The 15,259-nt window shown below is 42.8% G+C and overlaps 1 protein-coding gene across 1 annotated transcript in view; it reads right to left on the reverse strand.

Moving 5' to 3' along the window:
• Positions 1-15,259, reverse strand: part of LOC127414063 (cartilage acidic protein 1-like) — a 57,198-nt gene that overhangs the window by 24,058 nt on the left and 17,881 nt on the right. The window contains exons 6-7 of the mRNA XM_051651769.1: positions 12,576-12,710; positions 12,313-12,458 (exon numbers count right to left, since the gene is read on the reverse strand). Of these exons, the coding sequence (XP_051507729.1) occupies positions 12,313-12,458; positions 12,576-12,710 (281 nt within the window). The remainder of the gene's footprint in view (positions 1-12,312; positions 12,459-12,575; positions 12,711-15,259) is intronic.

Genomic DNA, 15,259 nt, shown 5'->3' on the forward strand with positions numbered 1-15,259 from the left:
TTTTGTATGGACTTTGTGCTTTGTAACTTTGCAGACCTTTTACATGTGCAAAGAGCTATGTTACACACTAAAGGAAAGGTAAAATCCCAAAAAGCATAATAGGGCCTCTTTAAATACCATTGGGTGTTTTTAGGGCAAATTTCTTTAAATTTTGCACACACAAAGTTCACTTATGGGCATGTGGGGGGGGGGCTCTGTAGCACCCCCATTTTCACCTACAGTCACCAAAATATGTACATATATTAGTTCTCATCAAGACAACTTTCATAATTATAGTCATTAGATCCACCCAAAAAGTCGTCGGCCATTTTGGATTTTTTTTTATATTGCAGTTTCTGAATTTTCAATACTCCTAGGTGATTCATGAGACTGTCACCACATTAAGACAACATTATGCCAAGACACTGAATATGGTAAATTATGGACAAATGTTGATATATCGAACAATGTTGCCATGGCGAGGCATTAAATTAATGGTGAAAAATGGGAAACCGGAAGTAGCTCATATCTTCTGTGTGCAATGTGTGATTTAGATCAAAATTGAGATGTATGTTTAGTCTTGGGGGCTAATCACATGGCTTTGACTATTTTGGATCACGGTCATTGCGCCACCACCTGTCAGCAGTGTGGCTCTTACAACAGACTTTAAAATAGTCCTCTTATATTTACTCAAATTGCTTCAAAATTGTTTTGAATAAAGTCAAATGCCAAATGCATGTGTCCACCTTGCATTATTTCCGAAAGCCCCCGGGTAGAAATGGAACAGTTGTGCTTGAGCCCGTCATCGCTGTATATCCATATATATATATATATATATATATATATTTATATTTATTTATTTTTTTTTTTTACTTTGTATTAACTGAAATATGGAATATTTGTACTTTTAAAAATGCATTTGTCACACTGCAAGATTAATGGCAAAAAGCTAAAAGGTGATTCAAAATTGTGAAAAAAAAAAAAAAAACTTAAGAACTGGAGACCAATCCCAGCACCAAAAAAAAATAATAATAATAAATTCCCTTTATGCATATTGTAAATAAACTTTAATCCAAAATCTTGATGTTGAAAAAAAAATAAAAAATAAAACAAAGTTTCAGTAGTTTTGTCAAATACCTAATTGTTCAAATCTACAGAAACAATGTGCTGTTATTTTAAGCTTTTTGCATTTGATTTGGCTCAAAATTCAGCAAGACAATAAAACTGTAGGGTGGTACCTAGAAAGAGGGCACCTAGGCTTAAAACACACTAGACTTAAACTAAAGATGTGACATTATCATTACCATAATTCCAATTAAATAAACTACTGTTATTCCTATCATTGTTTGAAACACGGGTGGGTGGGAACCTCCCACCTCCCATTAAAAATTCACAGTCCTAATATGGCATTTAAAAAATCTGGTCACCCAGATTGTGTGTGATGACTTACAATCTAGTGTGCTTGGGCACATGGAACAACAGAGCATCTTCATCACATCTCAATTATAGATGGCAAAGGTCACAATATCCCACACTGCATTTCACCAGCATAGATCCTTCTGTAAGTGTTCCCATGAGACATTAGCCCAACAACTGACCCCCATAAAATAGCTTCCTGCTGACATTTATCTCTCTGCTAAATGAGTCAATCACTGCTGCTAACACAGGGATAAACCTAAAGACAGCGAAGATTTACACACATAGCCCTGCTCCATCCATAACACACACACAGCCTCCAGTCAAATACAGACACACTCCAGTCAAACTTACTGTACATACTTCAATGAAATATACAGTCACAGACAAGTCAAATGGACACACACACACACTGAGTCATTCATACTTTCCTCTTGGGCTTTGAAAGTCGTAAATAGCCAACACACGTACATCTGTAACTGCACATCTTGGCAACCTCCAGTTATAAACTTAGGGGTTGTTCACACCGAATGCATCCTTCCGTAAAAGCTTCAGTTCAACAGTTCAACTTCTTTTAACTTGACATGCCATCTAAACAATGCTACACAATGGTTAAAGGTGTCCACCTAGCACATGTAAACATACAGCAAAAAAACTATTAAAAACAGTGCAGAGGGATGCAAAAACATGTTCGTGTGAACAGTCCCTACAGAACTGTATTGGCAGAGAAATTCTTATAATTCATACAGTCCTTAGCCAAATACATTTAAACTCAAGTTTTTCACAATTCCTGACATTTAATCGTAGAAAACATTCCCTGTCTTAGGTCAGTTAGGATCACTACTTTATTTTAAGAATGAGAAATGTCAGAATAATAGTAGAGAAAATGATTTATTTCAGCTTTTATTTCTTTCATCACATTCCCAGTGGGTCAGAAGTTTACATACACTTTGTTAGTATTTGGTAGCATTGCCTTTAAATTGTTTAACTTGGGTCAAACATTTTGGGTAGCCTTCCACAAGCTTCTCACAATAAGTTGCTGGAATTTTGGCCCATACCTCCAGACAGAACTGGTGTAACTGAGTCAGGTTTGTAGGCCTCCTTGCTCGCACACACTTTTTCAGTTCTGCCCACAAATTTTCTATTGGATTGAGGTCAGGGCTTTGTGATGGCCACTCCAATACTTTACCTTTACTGTCCTTAAGCCATTTTGCCACAACTTGAGGTATGCTTGGGGTCATTGTTCATTTGGAAGACCCATTTGCGACCGAGCTTTAACTTCCTGACTGTCTTGATATGTTGCATCAATATATCCACATCATTTTCTTTCCTTATGATGCCATCTATTTTGTGAAGTGTACCAGTCCCTCCTGCAGCAAAGCACCCCCACAACATGATGCTGCCACCCCCATGCTTCACGGTTGGGATGTAGCGCTTACAGTCATGCCAGTTTATTGGCTGATGCTGCTTAAGCGATACCCCCTAGGGAGCTACGTCACGGGCTCCAAAAAAAGTGCTCGCTTTCACGCCATCTAGTTAGATTTTCTGTTCTTCAGTGCATGATATTGTCTGGCCCATGTTGTACTAGTGACACATGTTGAAGCGAGGATTATTATTTCTCCCTTTTGAGTGGCAACACAGGATAGATTTTAAGAAGTGCTTACCTCCATGTACGCAGTTCACTGTCGGTGAGGGTTCCCACAATGCGTGTTTCCTGTCTGGGGTTTCGGCACGCGGAGGCCACTTTGTAGGGTTTGGATTGCCCACAGTGTGATTTGATGAACATCAGAATGCTCCACAAAAGGCTTGCCTCCTTTGAAAGGGATTCAGTCAAGCTGAGTGCTCTTGCTGGCTGCGTGTCTGCCAGCACCACGGGGCCGTGTGACTTATGGGAGGCCAGCGCGAGGAGTTGGGAGCTGAGCAGCAGGCAGACCTTCGGTTCTCTCTGCCACTCTCCCGATTTGGCTCAATGTTCTCCCATGGAGTTTACACACAGGCATTTGCGCCCTAGCCCTGAGGCCTGCACACCGGTTTCCTTTGAGAACGCCATGTCTACGGCAGTGTAGGATTCTGAGGATTTTGCCGGCAGCCAGGCTGAGGCCTTGCCTCCAAGTGGTCAGATGTCCAGGCCCTCGGTAACTTATACAGAGTTGCTGGAGGTTATTACACGTGCAATGGAGAAACTGCACCTGGACACAGATGAAACGCTGTCGGAGGATCGTAAATCCATCTTGGACAACTGTTTCTTAGCAGGCCAACTTGCAACTGTGCCTCGTAGGCCACTCCATTTTCTCTGGACCTCCATTGGGAGATTTCGAAGTCCTGGGATCAACCTTACTCGGCCAGGATTACAAACCAATCGGCTTTGGAGTTTTCTAATGTGTGTTGAACTTCTGACCACAAATATACTTTGGTCCCAGCGATGGAGGAGACACTGGTGGCCCATCTCTCTCCTTCTTTGGTGGCCACATGGAAGTTGAGGCCTACTCTACCCTCAAAGCCATGCAGGATGACATCGTCCTTATTGAACAAGGCCTACCTGGCTTCGGTTCAAGCAGTTTCAGTTTTGCACATGCTGGTAGTTTTGCAAGCCTACCAAGCCTGTTTTATGAGGGATTTAGATGAGGGAACTGGGCTGGATGCAGAGGCCATCATGGTACTATGCTGGGCTTCTGATTTGGCACTGAGAGCTACCAAACACATTGCTTATTCTGACCAACAGCACATGGCAGGCCTCATGGTGGCAGAACACCATCTGTGGCTTATGCTCATGGATAATCGTGACAAGGACAAGGCCTTCATAATGAACACCCCTGTGTAACAATCTGGGCTGTTCGGTGATGTAGTCAAGTCGGTGGTGGAAAAATTCTGTGCTGTAAAACAGCAGACTGCCATGTTCCAGCAGATGCTTCCTCGCAGAGAGAGAGAAGAGGCCGCTGCAGCTCCAGTTCGCTCACGTTCGGCATCTTCACAACGTCCCACCAGAGAGCCGCATAATATGAGTTTTGCACCCTCTCAAAAGGAATTGGGGTCCTCGTACATTCCCGCCATCACGGGCGCATCCGCGTAGGCATTTGGATGTCGGCCTGGCCCCTTTTAAATGGCCGGCAGGACACTAGAAGCATGCCTAATGGACTTATGGTGAAATGAAGGGTGAGCCTCCATTCAGTGAATGAAACTGGACTGTACAAATGTATCAGTTTCTCTCTTGTTTTTCCTACGGAGAGTATCGGGATGAGTTCACTGTTGTACACACCTTGAAACCCGACAGCCAGAATATGGTTCAGTTTCCCCCCGCAGCTTGTGCTGGAGAGCGAACATTTAAAAAAAAAATAAAATAAAAAAAAACGCATCCCGAATTTAGCTTCCGTCTCCATGAACAAAGGTCTCGAGACAGGCATAACATAATTCAATGTTCTTCAAAACACACAGTGAACATAAGCACCACACGTTGTCCCCCATAAAAAAATGCTGGGGCTGTTGTGGCGCACCAGTTCTCTCAAACATTCCCCCCAATTTTTACACTTCCCCATTCAAAATACCAGGGAAGAGGTATATTCTATTGGCGTCACTGCTGTAAATGCATTTCAGGATGCACATCATTTATGCCTGAATACAATAAAGGCAGAAACATTATTAAATCCCAATTAAATTCCATTCAACCAGCCACAGTAGTATAGGCATGAAGGCCCCCCTCCGCTGTGCTGCTAGTTGTGGGGCAGTTGCCAAAAGTAAGCCAAGCACACCATCTAGTGGTTAAATGTCACACTACAGGTGAGAGCCATGCATTAATTCCTCTGTCTGCACATCTAGCGGCTTGGTAGCAGTTGCAGGGTGTTTCGAACTGGGCACTTCGAACGATAGAGCATGGTTATGTCATTCAATTCGGGCAGGCTCCACCTGTATTCAATGGGGTTATTCCGACTGACATTTCTGTTTGGGAAGCCCCGATTTTGATTCGGGAAATTCACTCTCTCTTAGAAAAAGGGGCAATAGAGTAGATTCCCCCTTCTCAGAGAGAATGCGGCTTTTACAGCCATTATTTTCTGGTCCTGAAAAAAGTCGGTGGCCTGGTTCCCATTCTGGATTTGAGACGTTTGAATTGAAATGTCAATTCAGAATGCTAATGCAGAAACAAATAATGTCACAAGTACGGCCGGGGGACTGGTTTGTGACAATAGATTTGAAGGACGCTTATTTCCATATTCAGATTGTGCCGAAGCACAGGCGTTTTCTCAGATTTGCTTCCTGGGCCAAAGCATACCAATTTTGCGCCATTCCATTTGGACTTACATTGGCACCACGCACTTTCATGAAGTGCATGCAACAGACTCTGTTGGATGAGCTCCACAAAGGGACTTTAACCACAGACGCATGCGCTTCATCCCTTCAGTGTGACACATGGGAGCTACCAAACTCTGCTGCCATGGAAACGGATCCACCTTCTGATGTCAGGCGTTCCATTGGGACAGGTGTGTTGCCATAAGGTCATAATGACAGACGCCTCCTCCAAGAGTTGGGGAGCTGTACACGAAGGTCGTCCAGCCTATGGAGTCTGGATGGGCCAGCGACAATACTGGCACATACATTTTCTGGAGATGCTCACAGTGCTGCTGGCGTTAAGGTTTTTCCTTCCAGAGATTGAGGACAGCGATGTCCTCATCCGGTCAGACAACAGGACGGTGGTGTCCTACATCAATTGTCAATTGGAGGGGTGCACTCTCATGCCATGCTGAGGCTGGCACGTTGCATTCTTCTGTGGACACGGGACAATGTACAGTCTCTACGAGCCATACATTTTACGGGTTGGTTGAACCTGGGGGCGGATCTCCTGTCCAGACAGGGTCTGACGCGCGGAGAGTGGGCATTACATCCTCAGATTATGGAACAAATCTGGAAAAGGTTTGGCAGTGACGAAGTGGACCTGTTCACTTCGAGCGAGATGTCACACTGTCCCCTCTGGTTTTCTCTCTCGCACCTGGCACCACTGGGCATCAACGCGCTAGCGCATTTGTGGCCAACATCACGTCTTTACGCATCTCCACTGATCAGTCTGCTGCATGCAGTTCTGCAGAGTGTTTGGGAGGATCAGGTTTGGCTTCTGTTAGTGGCACCGTATTGGCCATCTCAAGTATGGTTTTCGACTCTGGTCTCTCTCCTGGAGAAGGCACCTTGGGAGATTCCAGTCAGAGCAAGAATGTTGTCTCAGGCACGGGTAAGTGCCATGTTTTTGCTTCTTGGTGTACAACACGAAGTGAAAATCCAGTTCACTGCCCTGTCGGTACAGTGCTGGAATTTTTCAGGAGCGTTTCGGGGCCGGGGGTTGCCCCGGCAAAGCTTAAAGTCTATGTTCCCGCTATAGCCGCAGAACATGCACTTATCACTGAAGTCTCTGTCAGTAGAGATTCTCTTGTAACTCGATTTATGCGTGGGGTACGCAGGCTTAGACCTTTCATCCCATCCACGTTCCTTTATGGGATTTATCTGTTGTTTTAGAGGTGCTCTTGGTTGCTCCGTTTGAACACTTGACAACAGTTACTGATAAGTTTTAGACTCTCAAGACAGCACTGCTAGTGGCATTGGCATAGTTTAAGAGAGTCAGTGATTTGCATGCCATGTTGGTCAGTCCTTTGTGTATGGATTTTGTGCCAGGGTATTCAAAGGTTGTGTTAAAACCTCGTTTGGGCCATTTGCCCAAGGTTATTTCTACGTTGTTTCGCTCACAGACAATTCATTTTCAGGCTTTCTCTCCTCCCACATGAGTCGGATGAGCAAGAAAGGTTACATATGCTTTGCCAGTTCTGGCACTGCGAGTTTATGTTGACCGTACTAGCCAGTGTCGTAAGTCAGAACAGTTGTTTGTGTGCTTTGATGGCCGCAACAGAGGTGTTTCAGTGTCCAAGCAAAGCAATTTCAAGTGCTTACGAAGCGCGTTTACCTTCGCCTTCAGGTATTCAAGCCCATTCTATGAGGAGCATGGCATCCTCATGGGCTTTGGCTAGAGGTGCATCCTTGGAGGACATTTGTAAGGCGGTAGGGTAGTCCTCTCCGCATACATTTGTAAGATTTTATAATCTGGACGAGGGATTGACTCCTGCTTCTCAGGTTCTCTCTGTGGGAACACGAGCAAATTCATAATTCCTTTTTATTCAGACACTTTAGCTCGCTTGCGCACCACTAGATGCTTGCCACACTGGCTTAGACAGTTGACAGCTACTGTTCACAAGGCATGAATATATTAGTTCCCACAGTGATCATACGCAGGTCGAGTTCTCCGAAAGGGAACGTCTTGGCTACGTATGTACTCTTGGTTCCCTGAGGGGAACGAGACTGCTACTTAGCTAGCATACTCTCTAGCAGCTGCATAGGCCTGTGCCTTTTGCTGAAAATATGACTCAATGGCACGAAAGCGAGCGCCTTTATGGAGCCTGTGACATAGCTCCCAAGGGGGCGTCGCTTAAGCACCATCAGCCAATAAATTGCCGTGATTGTATAAGGGCCTCAGACCACGTGACACTGGGACGATGTCCCAAAGCGATCATATGCAGAGTCTCGTTCCCCTCAGGGAACCAAGGTTACGTACGTAACCTAGACGTTTTCTCTTCATGCTCAGTTTATCGTAATTGAAATTTGCCCTTCTGCCAAATGACTTAACATCGAGCTTTCTTTTGCTCACGTGTTCAAAAGCTGACTGGTCTTGTATGCTCTGTTACGTGTGTCTTCATATGTCTTTTACAATTGTTCATATTATTATTTGTCAAACAATGCTCGTTTTGTGTCAGGTGTATGTTGCATTTGGTAAATATATAAATAAATAAATGTAACGTTTTATTGAATATTGTTGACTTATATGGCTATGGCCGCAGTTTAATAAAAGTGTTGTGAAAAATAACACCCCTTACCCCTTGTGAAATCACTGTAATGTACAGTCTCTCATAGCTTATTGCTTTATTCTACTGTACAACAGAGATACTGACCAAAAGCACCTATATATCTAAATATTTGGCACATTGTTCTAAAAAACGTTCATCATCTCATTCAGACTTTATTAAAGGGATAGTTCACCCAAAAATTAAAATTCTCTCATCATTTACTCAACCTCATGCCATTCCAGATGTGCATGACTATCTTTCTTCTGCTGAGCACAAATTATGATTATTTAGAAGAATATCTCAGCTTTGTAGGTCCTCACAATGCAAGGAAATGGGTACCAAAATTGTGAAGCTGCAAAATTACAATAAAAGTAATCCATAATGCCTAGATTACACCGGGCGCTTCTGCGGCGCGTTCCGGCTCCGATGAGGTTTTGTTCCGTCCTCCACGCAGCGTCATACCCCACTGGGAGCATTTCAGAAGCGGAGCGCTGCGAGGCAGCTGTATTGGCGAAATCACGAGATCAACAAACAACAATAAACTACTTTGCCCGTCTGATGTTGACTTTCTTTTGATTTTGTATTTTTTCCTTGATTTTTGGGGTTCTACCATGGGTAATTTGGCTAAATGTTTTTTTTTTGTTTTGTTTTTTGTCCAGTTTAATTGTGTTTATTGTTGTTATGAATATGATCGGGAGTCTGCACAGGGTGTTTTATTTTGAAATTGACCAAATGTTCTGACTTTAATTTTGTATTTGAACTGTGCGGCTTGGATGCTATGTCCATCAAAATTAGACAAGATGCCTATCTTTCACGAAGCAGAGCGGAGAGCCGCTTCTGGGCCGCTTCTGAAACGCGCCCCGGCACATCTGGTGGAATCACAAGCATTGACTAGAGTGGTTGCGATCAGCTCCGGAGGCCACATCGGAGCCAGAACTCGCCGCAGAAGCACCCAGTGTAATTACGGCGTAAGACTCCAGTGGTTAAATCCATGTCTTCTAAAGCGATATGATACTGTAGGTGTGGGTGAGAAACAGATCAATATTAAGTTATTTTTTAATATAAATTATCATCCCTGCCCAGTAGGGTGGATATGCACAAAGAATTTTAATCACCAAAAACAGAAGGAGAAAGTGAAAGTGAAGGGGAAATGACTTAAATATTGATCTTTTGCTCACCCACACCTATCATATCACTTCTGAAGACATGGATTAAACCACTGGAGTCATATGGATTACTTTTGTTGCTTTTATGTGCTTTTGCAGCTTCAAAATTTTGGTACCCATTCACTTGCATTGTATGGACCTACAGAGCTGAGATATTCTTCTAAAAATATTTGTTTGTGTTCTGTAGAGAAAGAAAGTCATACACATCTGGGATGGCATGAGGGTGAGTAAATGATGAGAGAATTTTTATTTTTTGTTGAACTATCTCTTGAAGACAAACTATCATCAGAGATCTTAAAACTTCCTGGGTGTTTTCTCCTGCGAGTCTCAGGAAACATAGGGAGGTCCGAGATCTTAACCTATGTGATTAATTACAATTACTGTGCTCTACCAGCTGAAACGAGGGTCCGGTCACTTTGCAAACAATAGAACACAGTAGAAAATAATTGAATACTCTAATCAGACAGATGTTATTCTGTCGTCTGTCAGAAGGATTTAATTATATAGCAAACTACAAGGATCATGTCTTATTCTGCATGACACTATAAATAAATTGCACTGATGAAAAGTGAAGGCTACTATTCAATATCTTCACATCTAACAAAATCAAAACTAGATTTGCATGTGATGAAGGAAAAAAAAAAAAATACCAGTGCTTGCAATTACATTTTAAATGGAGAACATCCGGCATCAGGGCTGTACAAGTCCCGCGAAACCATTTTAATTTGATAAGCAAAGCAAATAAAAAACAACAAATTAATAATGATTACAATAATTTTTAAATAATAACAATGCAAAATCTTGTATAATACAAAGACCTTTTTACATGTTTTCTTGGTGTGAGAGCATGTAATGGCAGGTGTACGTTAATTTCAACCTACAACCCCAAATACAAGCAATTGTATGACCCGCAAATAATTTAGTAAATACTCAAATGACCCTTAATAGGAAAAAGGTTCCCCACCCCTGAAGTCAATGGGAATGTTCAAACTTTAATATAAAATTTCTATGTATTAAGAAGTTTCATACTTAGCACTTCTGATTATATGGCTAGTTATAATCATTTGATCAGCATCATTTGATCAGCATTTGACGAATAAAGCCCAAAGTATAACTTTGGTCAGACGCAGACATGTATGCGTGATGCAAATCTCGTCATCAGCAGAGTGCTCGAGCACTGAACGCATGCAGCCCGGTTTTTCTAACCACGTGTCTTTGAACGTGCAGAATGCGCATGCGCTCGCGAAGAAACGCTAAAAGATTATGTAATCGCCAGTAAATAACTGGAGACGAAGGTAAAAACAACAACAGTCTTAACGCACATTTGCCAACTGCCTGTGTATGTGCGCACTGTCAAATGGAGTATACTTTGACAGACTCGCGTTCGACTGTATGCAGACGCTGAGCGTTTGTGTCAAAATCGAAGTATACTTTGGGCTTAAAGTGGGCATGAAACAGAAAGTTGTGACCGACTTCTGTATCATGATGTACTTCCAAGTGAAACAGCTTATCGAACACGGAAAAAAATTTAGGCCAGGGATTTGAGTTTATCCATTGGTTGTTGATTGGATTGTGAAAATATGAGCGTTGCATAGCGGAACGGAGGCAGATGGCGGCCAGGCTAATGGCGTATCAGAGAACCGGCGAGTACGTTTTTTTCCTCTCTCTCCTCTCTTTCTCCCACTGTCGCTCCGTGTTGGCCTTTTTCCTCTCTTTTTTCCCTTTTTTTTCCCCTCCCCTTGTCTCCCTCCCAGGTCCGTGAAGGCGGGGAAGACCTGCCGGCAGGCGGGGCCGGAAGGCCACGGCAGGTGAATGCGAGTTTGCAGCAGACATGCACACCCCTACCACCATGCTGCTAGAGTCAGAGCTGGTTATTGGTGAAACTGAGCAGTGATCTCACCACATTTATGATCAAAATTACAACATAAACGCACAAGCACATCGCGGTCTTTGTTTACGAAGAGGCTGTAGCCGTTGAAAAAAAAAAAATGAGTAAAAGATAACCATATTTTAACATTTTGAATCACAATACACTAAATATAAAGTAAAAAGAACACTTACTCGTGCTGTACATCTCAAGATAACTGCATTCAAAAATATAAAACTCCAGGAGGCATCCGAAGTGTTGTTTTCATTAGTGATCACCTCAGCAATTCAGACGTGAAAAGTCTCGAATACAACCGCAAATTCACCGTTAATCCTCCACATTCTAAATGTAAATTCAAGCCAGCTAACCCGTAACCAAGGAAGTTTGGGTTAAGGAATGATAGTTTTGAATTAAAACAGACGAAAATGCACCTTGCCATCTTCAACATGCAATTGACACTTCTTTCAACTCTGCACAAGGTTGTGGTATTTATAAGAAAGGGGCAGGGTTTAAGTGGACTAAATTATTGGAGAAGTCCTGCATACGTCACCAGAGAGAAGTGTCATTTCACTGGAAGATCGAGTTTTGAAATTTTGATTAAAGATAAAGCATATGCATGGATGAATCGTTCACAATAAGATCAATAACATGCATTTAGAAAATAAATTGGGTGAATTTTAATTTCATGCCAACTTTAAGGGCTGCCATGATCTATGGACATTTGTGGTATTTGCAGAATTTTGTGAATGAGACAGGATCTATAATAAGCTTAATTTACAAAGAAAGGAGGCGTGTTTGCGCTAAAAAGACAACAATTACTTACTGTAATTGAAATATTCGTAGCGCAGCACTATTTCAGCACATTTAGTGTTTGGTAAACTGGGTTGCGTTTGGTTAGTGAGTAAGATCGAAACACCATGCTCAAAAGTGATGCAACTGTTTTGTGAATCTCCCCTTATAATCCTCATTATAGCAAATGGAAACTTAAAAGTAGTGATTTCACAAACCCCACCTTAAACCTTTGCTTGCGATTGTTGCCGAGCTGTAGGAACAGACGATGCGGCCCATTCCAGTTTCCATAGACAATGTCTGTCTTCCCATCCCGATTAAAATCTGCCAACGCCACTCCACGGCCATGCTGCATCGGGTCATCGACCCCTGCGACAATAAAAAGCAAAACATCCCCCATTTCCTGTGTACTGCAAGAAGGTTTAATGCTTTCCAAATTTGCCCAAGAAATCATAAAGAAATAGAAACGCAACAGCTCTCGCTTACCTGCTTGTGGCGCCATGTCCGTAAATGTACCATCTCCGTTGTTGCGGAACAGGAAGTTCGGGCTGTACTCATTGTCGCAGAATATATCAGGTAGAGTCTGGCTGAGGATCGGGCCAACCACGACCCCCCGTCCCCCTATAACACACGGCAGAGACGGTCATCATCACCACATGCACGACAGAAATCGTTAGTAGCTTTCCAGCTCATTTCCTCAGCTCAGGCTCTCTGCTGCTTTTGCTGACATGGACTCTTGCTGCCCACAATCACATTACAGGGAGTGCGAACACATGCATTTAACCAGCTTTTCTTCAACACATCTTACATGGCGATCACTATTCCACAACTTTGACCTCTAGCTGACATACAGCATCACGACTGACTGTATTAGCATGATCGTAATGTTTATCATTGCTCTTATTTTCATACATATCCCATCCCTTCCAAAAAAAGTTTCAACCAGCCTAAGCTGGTTTGTTAGTTTTGGCTGGTCTAGCTGGTGTCCCAGCCTCACCAGCTGGAAAATTCCCAAAACCCCTTTAAAACCAGAAAAAAGCCCAGGCTGGAAGACCAGCTAAAACCAAATGTAAAATGTTGTTTTAGGCAGGATTGTTGTTTAAACCGCAAATCACACACAGTTACAGCCAGGGATGCAGTTAGAAATTCTTGGGCCCGGTACAAAATATATTCATTGGGGTCAGTTCATCCATCAACGTGCGCTGTCCAGCGGCTTAACGCGCTTAGACGCTTAGGAGCTATATAAAAATGGTCTTTCTGTAACCTTTGGAGGAAAACCTTCCAGCCTGACCACTTGGGATCACTATCCTAAATGCTAGTAACTTACTGTACCTTTCATTCCCTAATCAGTCTTCCACAAGAGTGCTTCCCCTGAAACAGTTCTGAACGGTGGTTCAAAACCCTGCTCTCCCATAGTGATAAATAGAATGGTTGCTTCATTGAGTAAGTCAAGAGCTGAAATACGGCTCACTCGTCCTTGTGCCTTCACATGACTTTCAGTGCTGTAAACAGCTGAGTAGGCCAAAACCTCCATCTCTTTTTTCATCACTGCCTTCCAGGGCCCTGCTCTATTACTGGCTGCTTTAGCTGATAAACACTGCCTATAATTCAGAGATTCAAAGCCAATATGACCACTGTGCTCTGCTGTAAATCAGGCACAAGGCAAAAAAAAAAAAAACTCTGATCCTACAGCTCATGGCTGTTAAAAGAGTCTTGTGTAATATATTCACTGACATCATGCTTACACACCAGAGTATGAGAGTGGTGTGGAGTGCAAGCGCAGTTGCTTGATTTTGCCAGGAGCATTTTTGTATTTTATTTTCCAATAATGCTCCATCACAAGCATATAACAACACATGCTAATGCATAATGCAATTGCGTGTCAGCAAGAATTCATCACGTTAAACACAATGTTAAAGACCCCATGAAAGTGGCTTGATGAGTTAAATGCCCACTGTTGAAGTTTTTAAATAGACAATAGGCTTTTGTTTCATCACAGCCATGAACTAGCTAGCTGTTTGTAACAGGGTAAAATGGAAAGGAGGCGGCGAGAACCGGACAAAGCATCAAAGTAATATTTAATTAAACAAAAACACACAAACATAAACACATACAGGGCAGCTGCCTGTAGCTCTCTCTCTCTCCCGAACTGCCACCTCCGGTGGCCTTTATCCCTCTCGTTGGCTTGATTAACCCGATTAGGGACCGGGTGTGTGTCATCACCTTGCCACACTTCTCCCTCCTTTCCTTCAGGCCGGGGAGCCCCCCCCACCACCCACCTTTCCGTGGGGGGCATGCCCTTCCAGCCCCGCCTGCCGGCAGGTCTTCCCCACCTTCTCGGACCTGGGAGGGAGACAAAGGGAGGGAAAAACTACAAAAAAAAGAGGGAAAAGGCCAACATGGAGTGACAGCAGGAGAAAGAGAGGAGAGAAAAAAAAAAAAACTCTACTCGCTTTTTAGCTCTCTCTCTCCCGAACTGACTTTATCCCTCTTGTCGGCTTGATTAGCCTGATTAGGTGCCGGGCGTGCGTCATCACGGCCCAGCCCCGCCCTCCTCCTTGCCACACTGTTCCAATGTGGTTACATTAAGGCACTTCACAATGGAAGTGAATAGGGTTAGTCTAAACACATTAAAATACGCATTGTTTCAAAAGTGCTGCCACAAGATGTATACATTATACATGTTGACATGATTTTAGTGTGAAAGTTGCTTACTAACCTTTTCTGTGTAAAGTTATATGAAGCTGTAACACTGGTAAACACTAATCTGGTAAAACCTGTAATGCCTGTAAAATCACAGTAAAATAATTTTAACACTAGGAATGTCATAAAATATTGATACATCGATTACTGATTGGCACGGTATTTACGCAATACGTTTTTGAGGCATCTAAATATTTACATTAGCCGACATTTAAATTGGAAGCCAAATTGATGTGCTTTCCAATTCATTGTTAGTTGGCCTTCTGTTTAATGTAGTCTGGCGTAATAGCTTTGGGATACCACAAGAGGGTGATATAACATTTACTGTACTTAATACTGAAGGGTGCGTCGATGCGGTGCAGGTGGCAGTCCAATGTTGTGAATCTAGTCACCATGCACACAAGTTATGAAAGTTTTTGTACTTCAAGAATGAACAAACTGACGTTGATGAGTTTGCAGGTTAGCGT

Source organism: Myxocyprinus asiaticus, chromosome 23, assembly GCF_019703515.2.
Source record: "Myxocyprinus asiaticus isolate MX2 ecotype Aquarium Trade chromosome 23, UBuf_Myxa_2, whole genome shotgun sequence".
Taxonomy (NCBI): Eukaryota; Metazoa; Chordata; class Actinopteri; order Cypriniformes; family Catostomidae; genus Myxocyprinus; species Myxocyprinus asiaticus.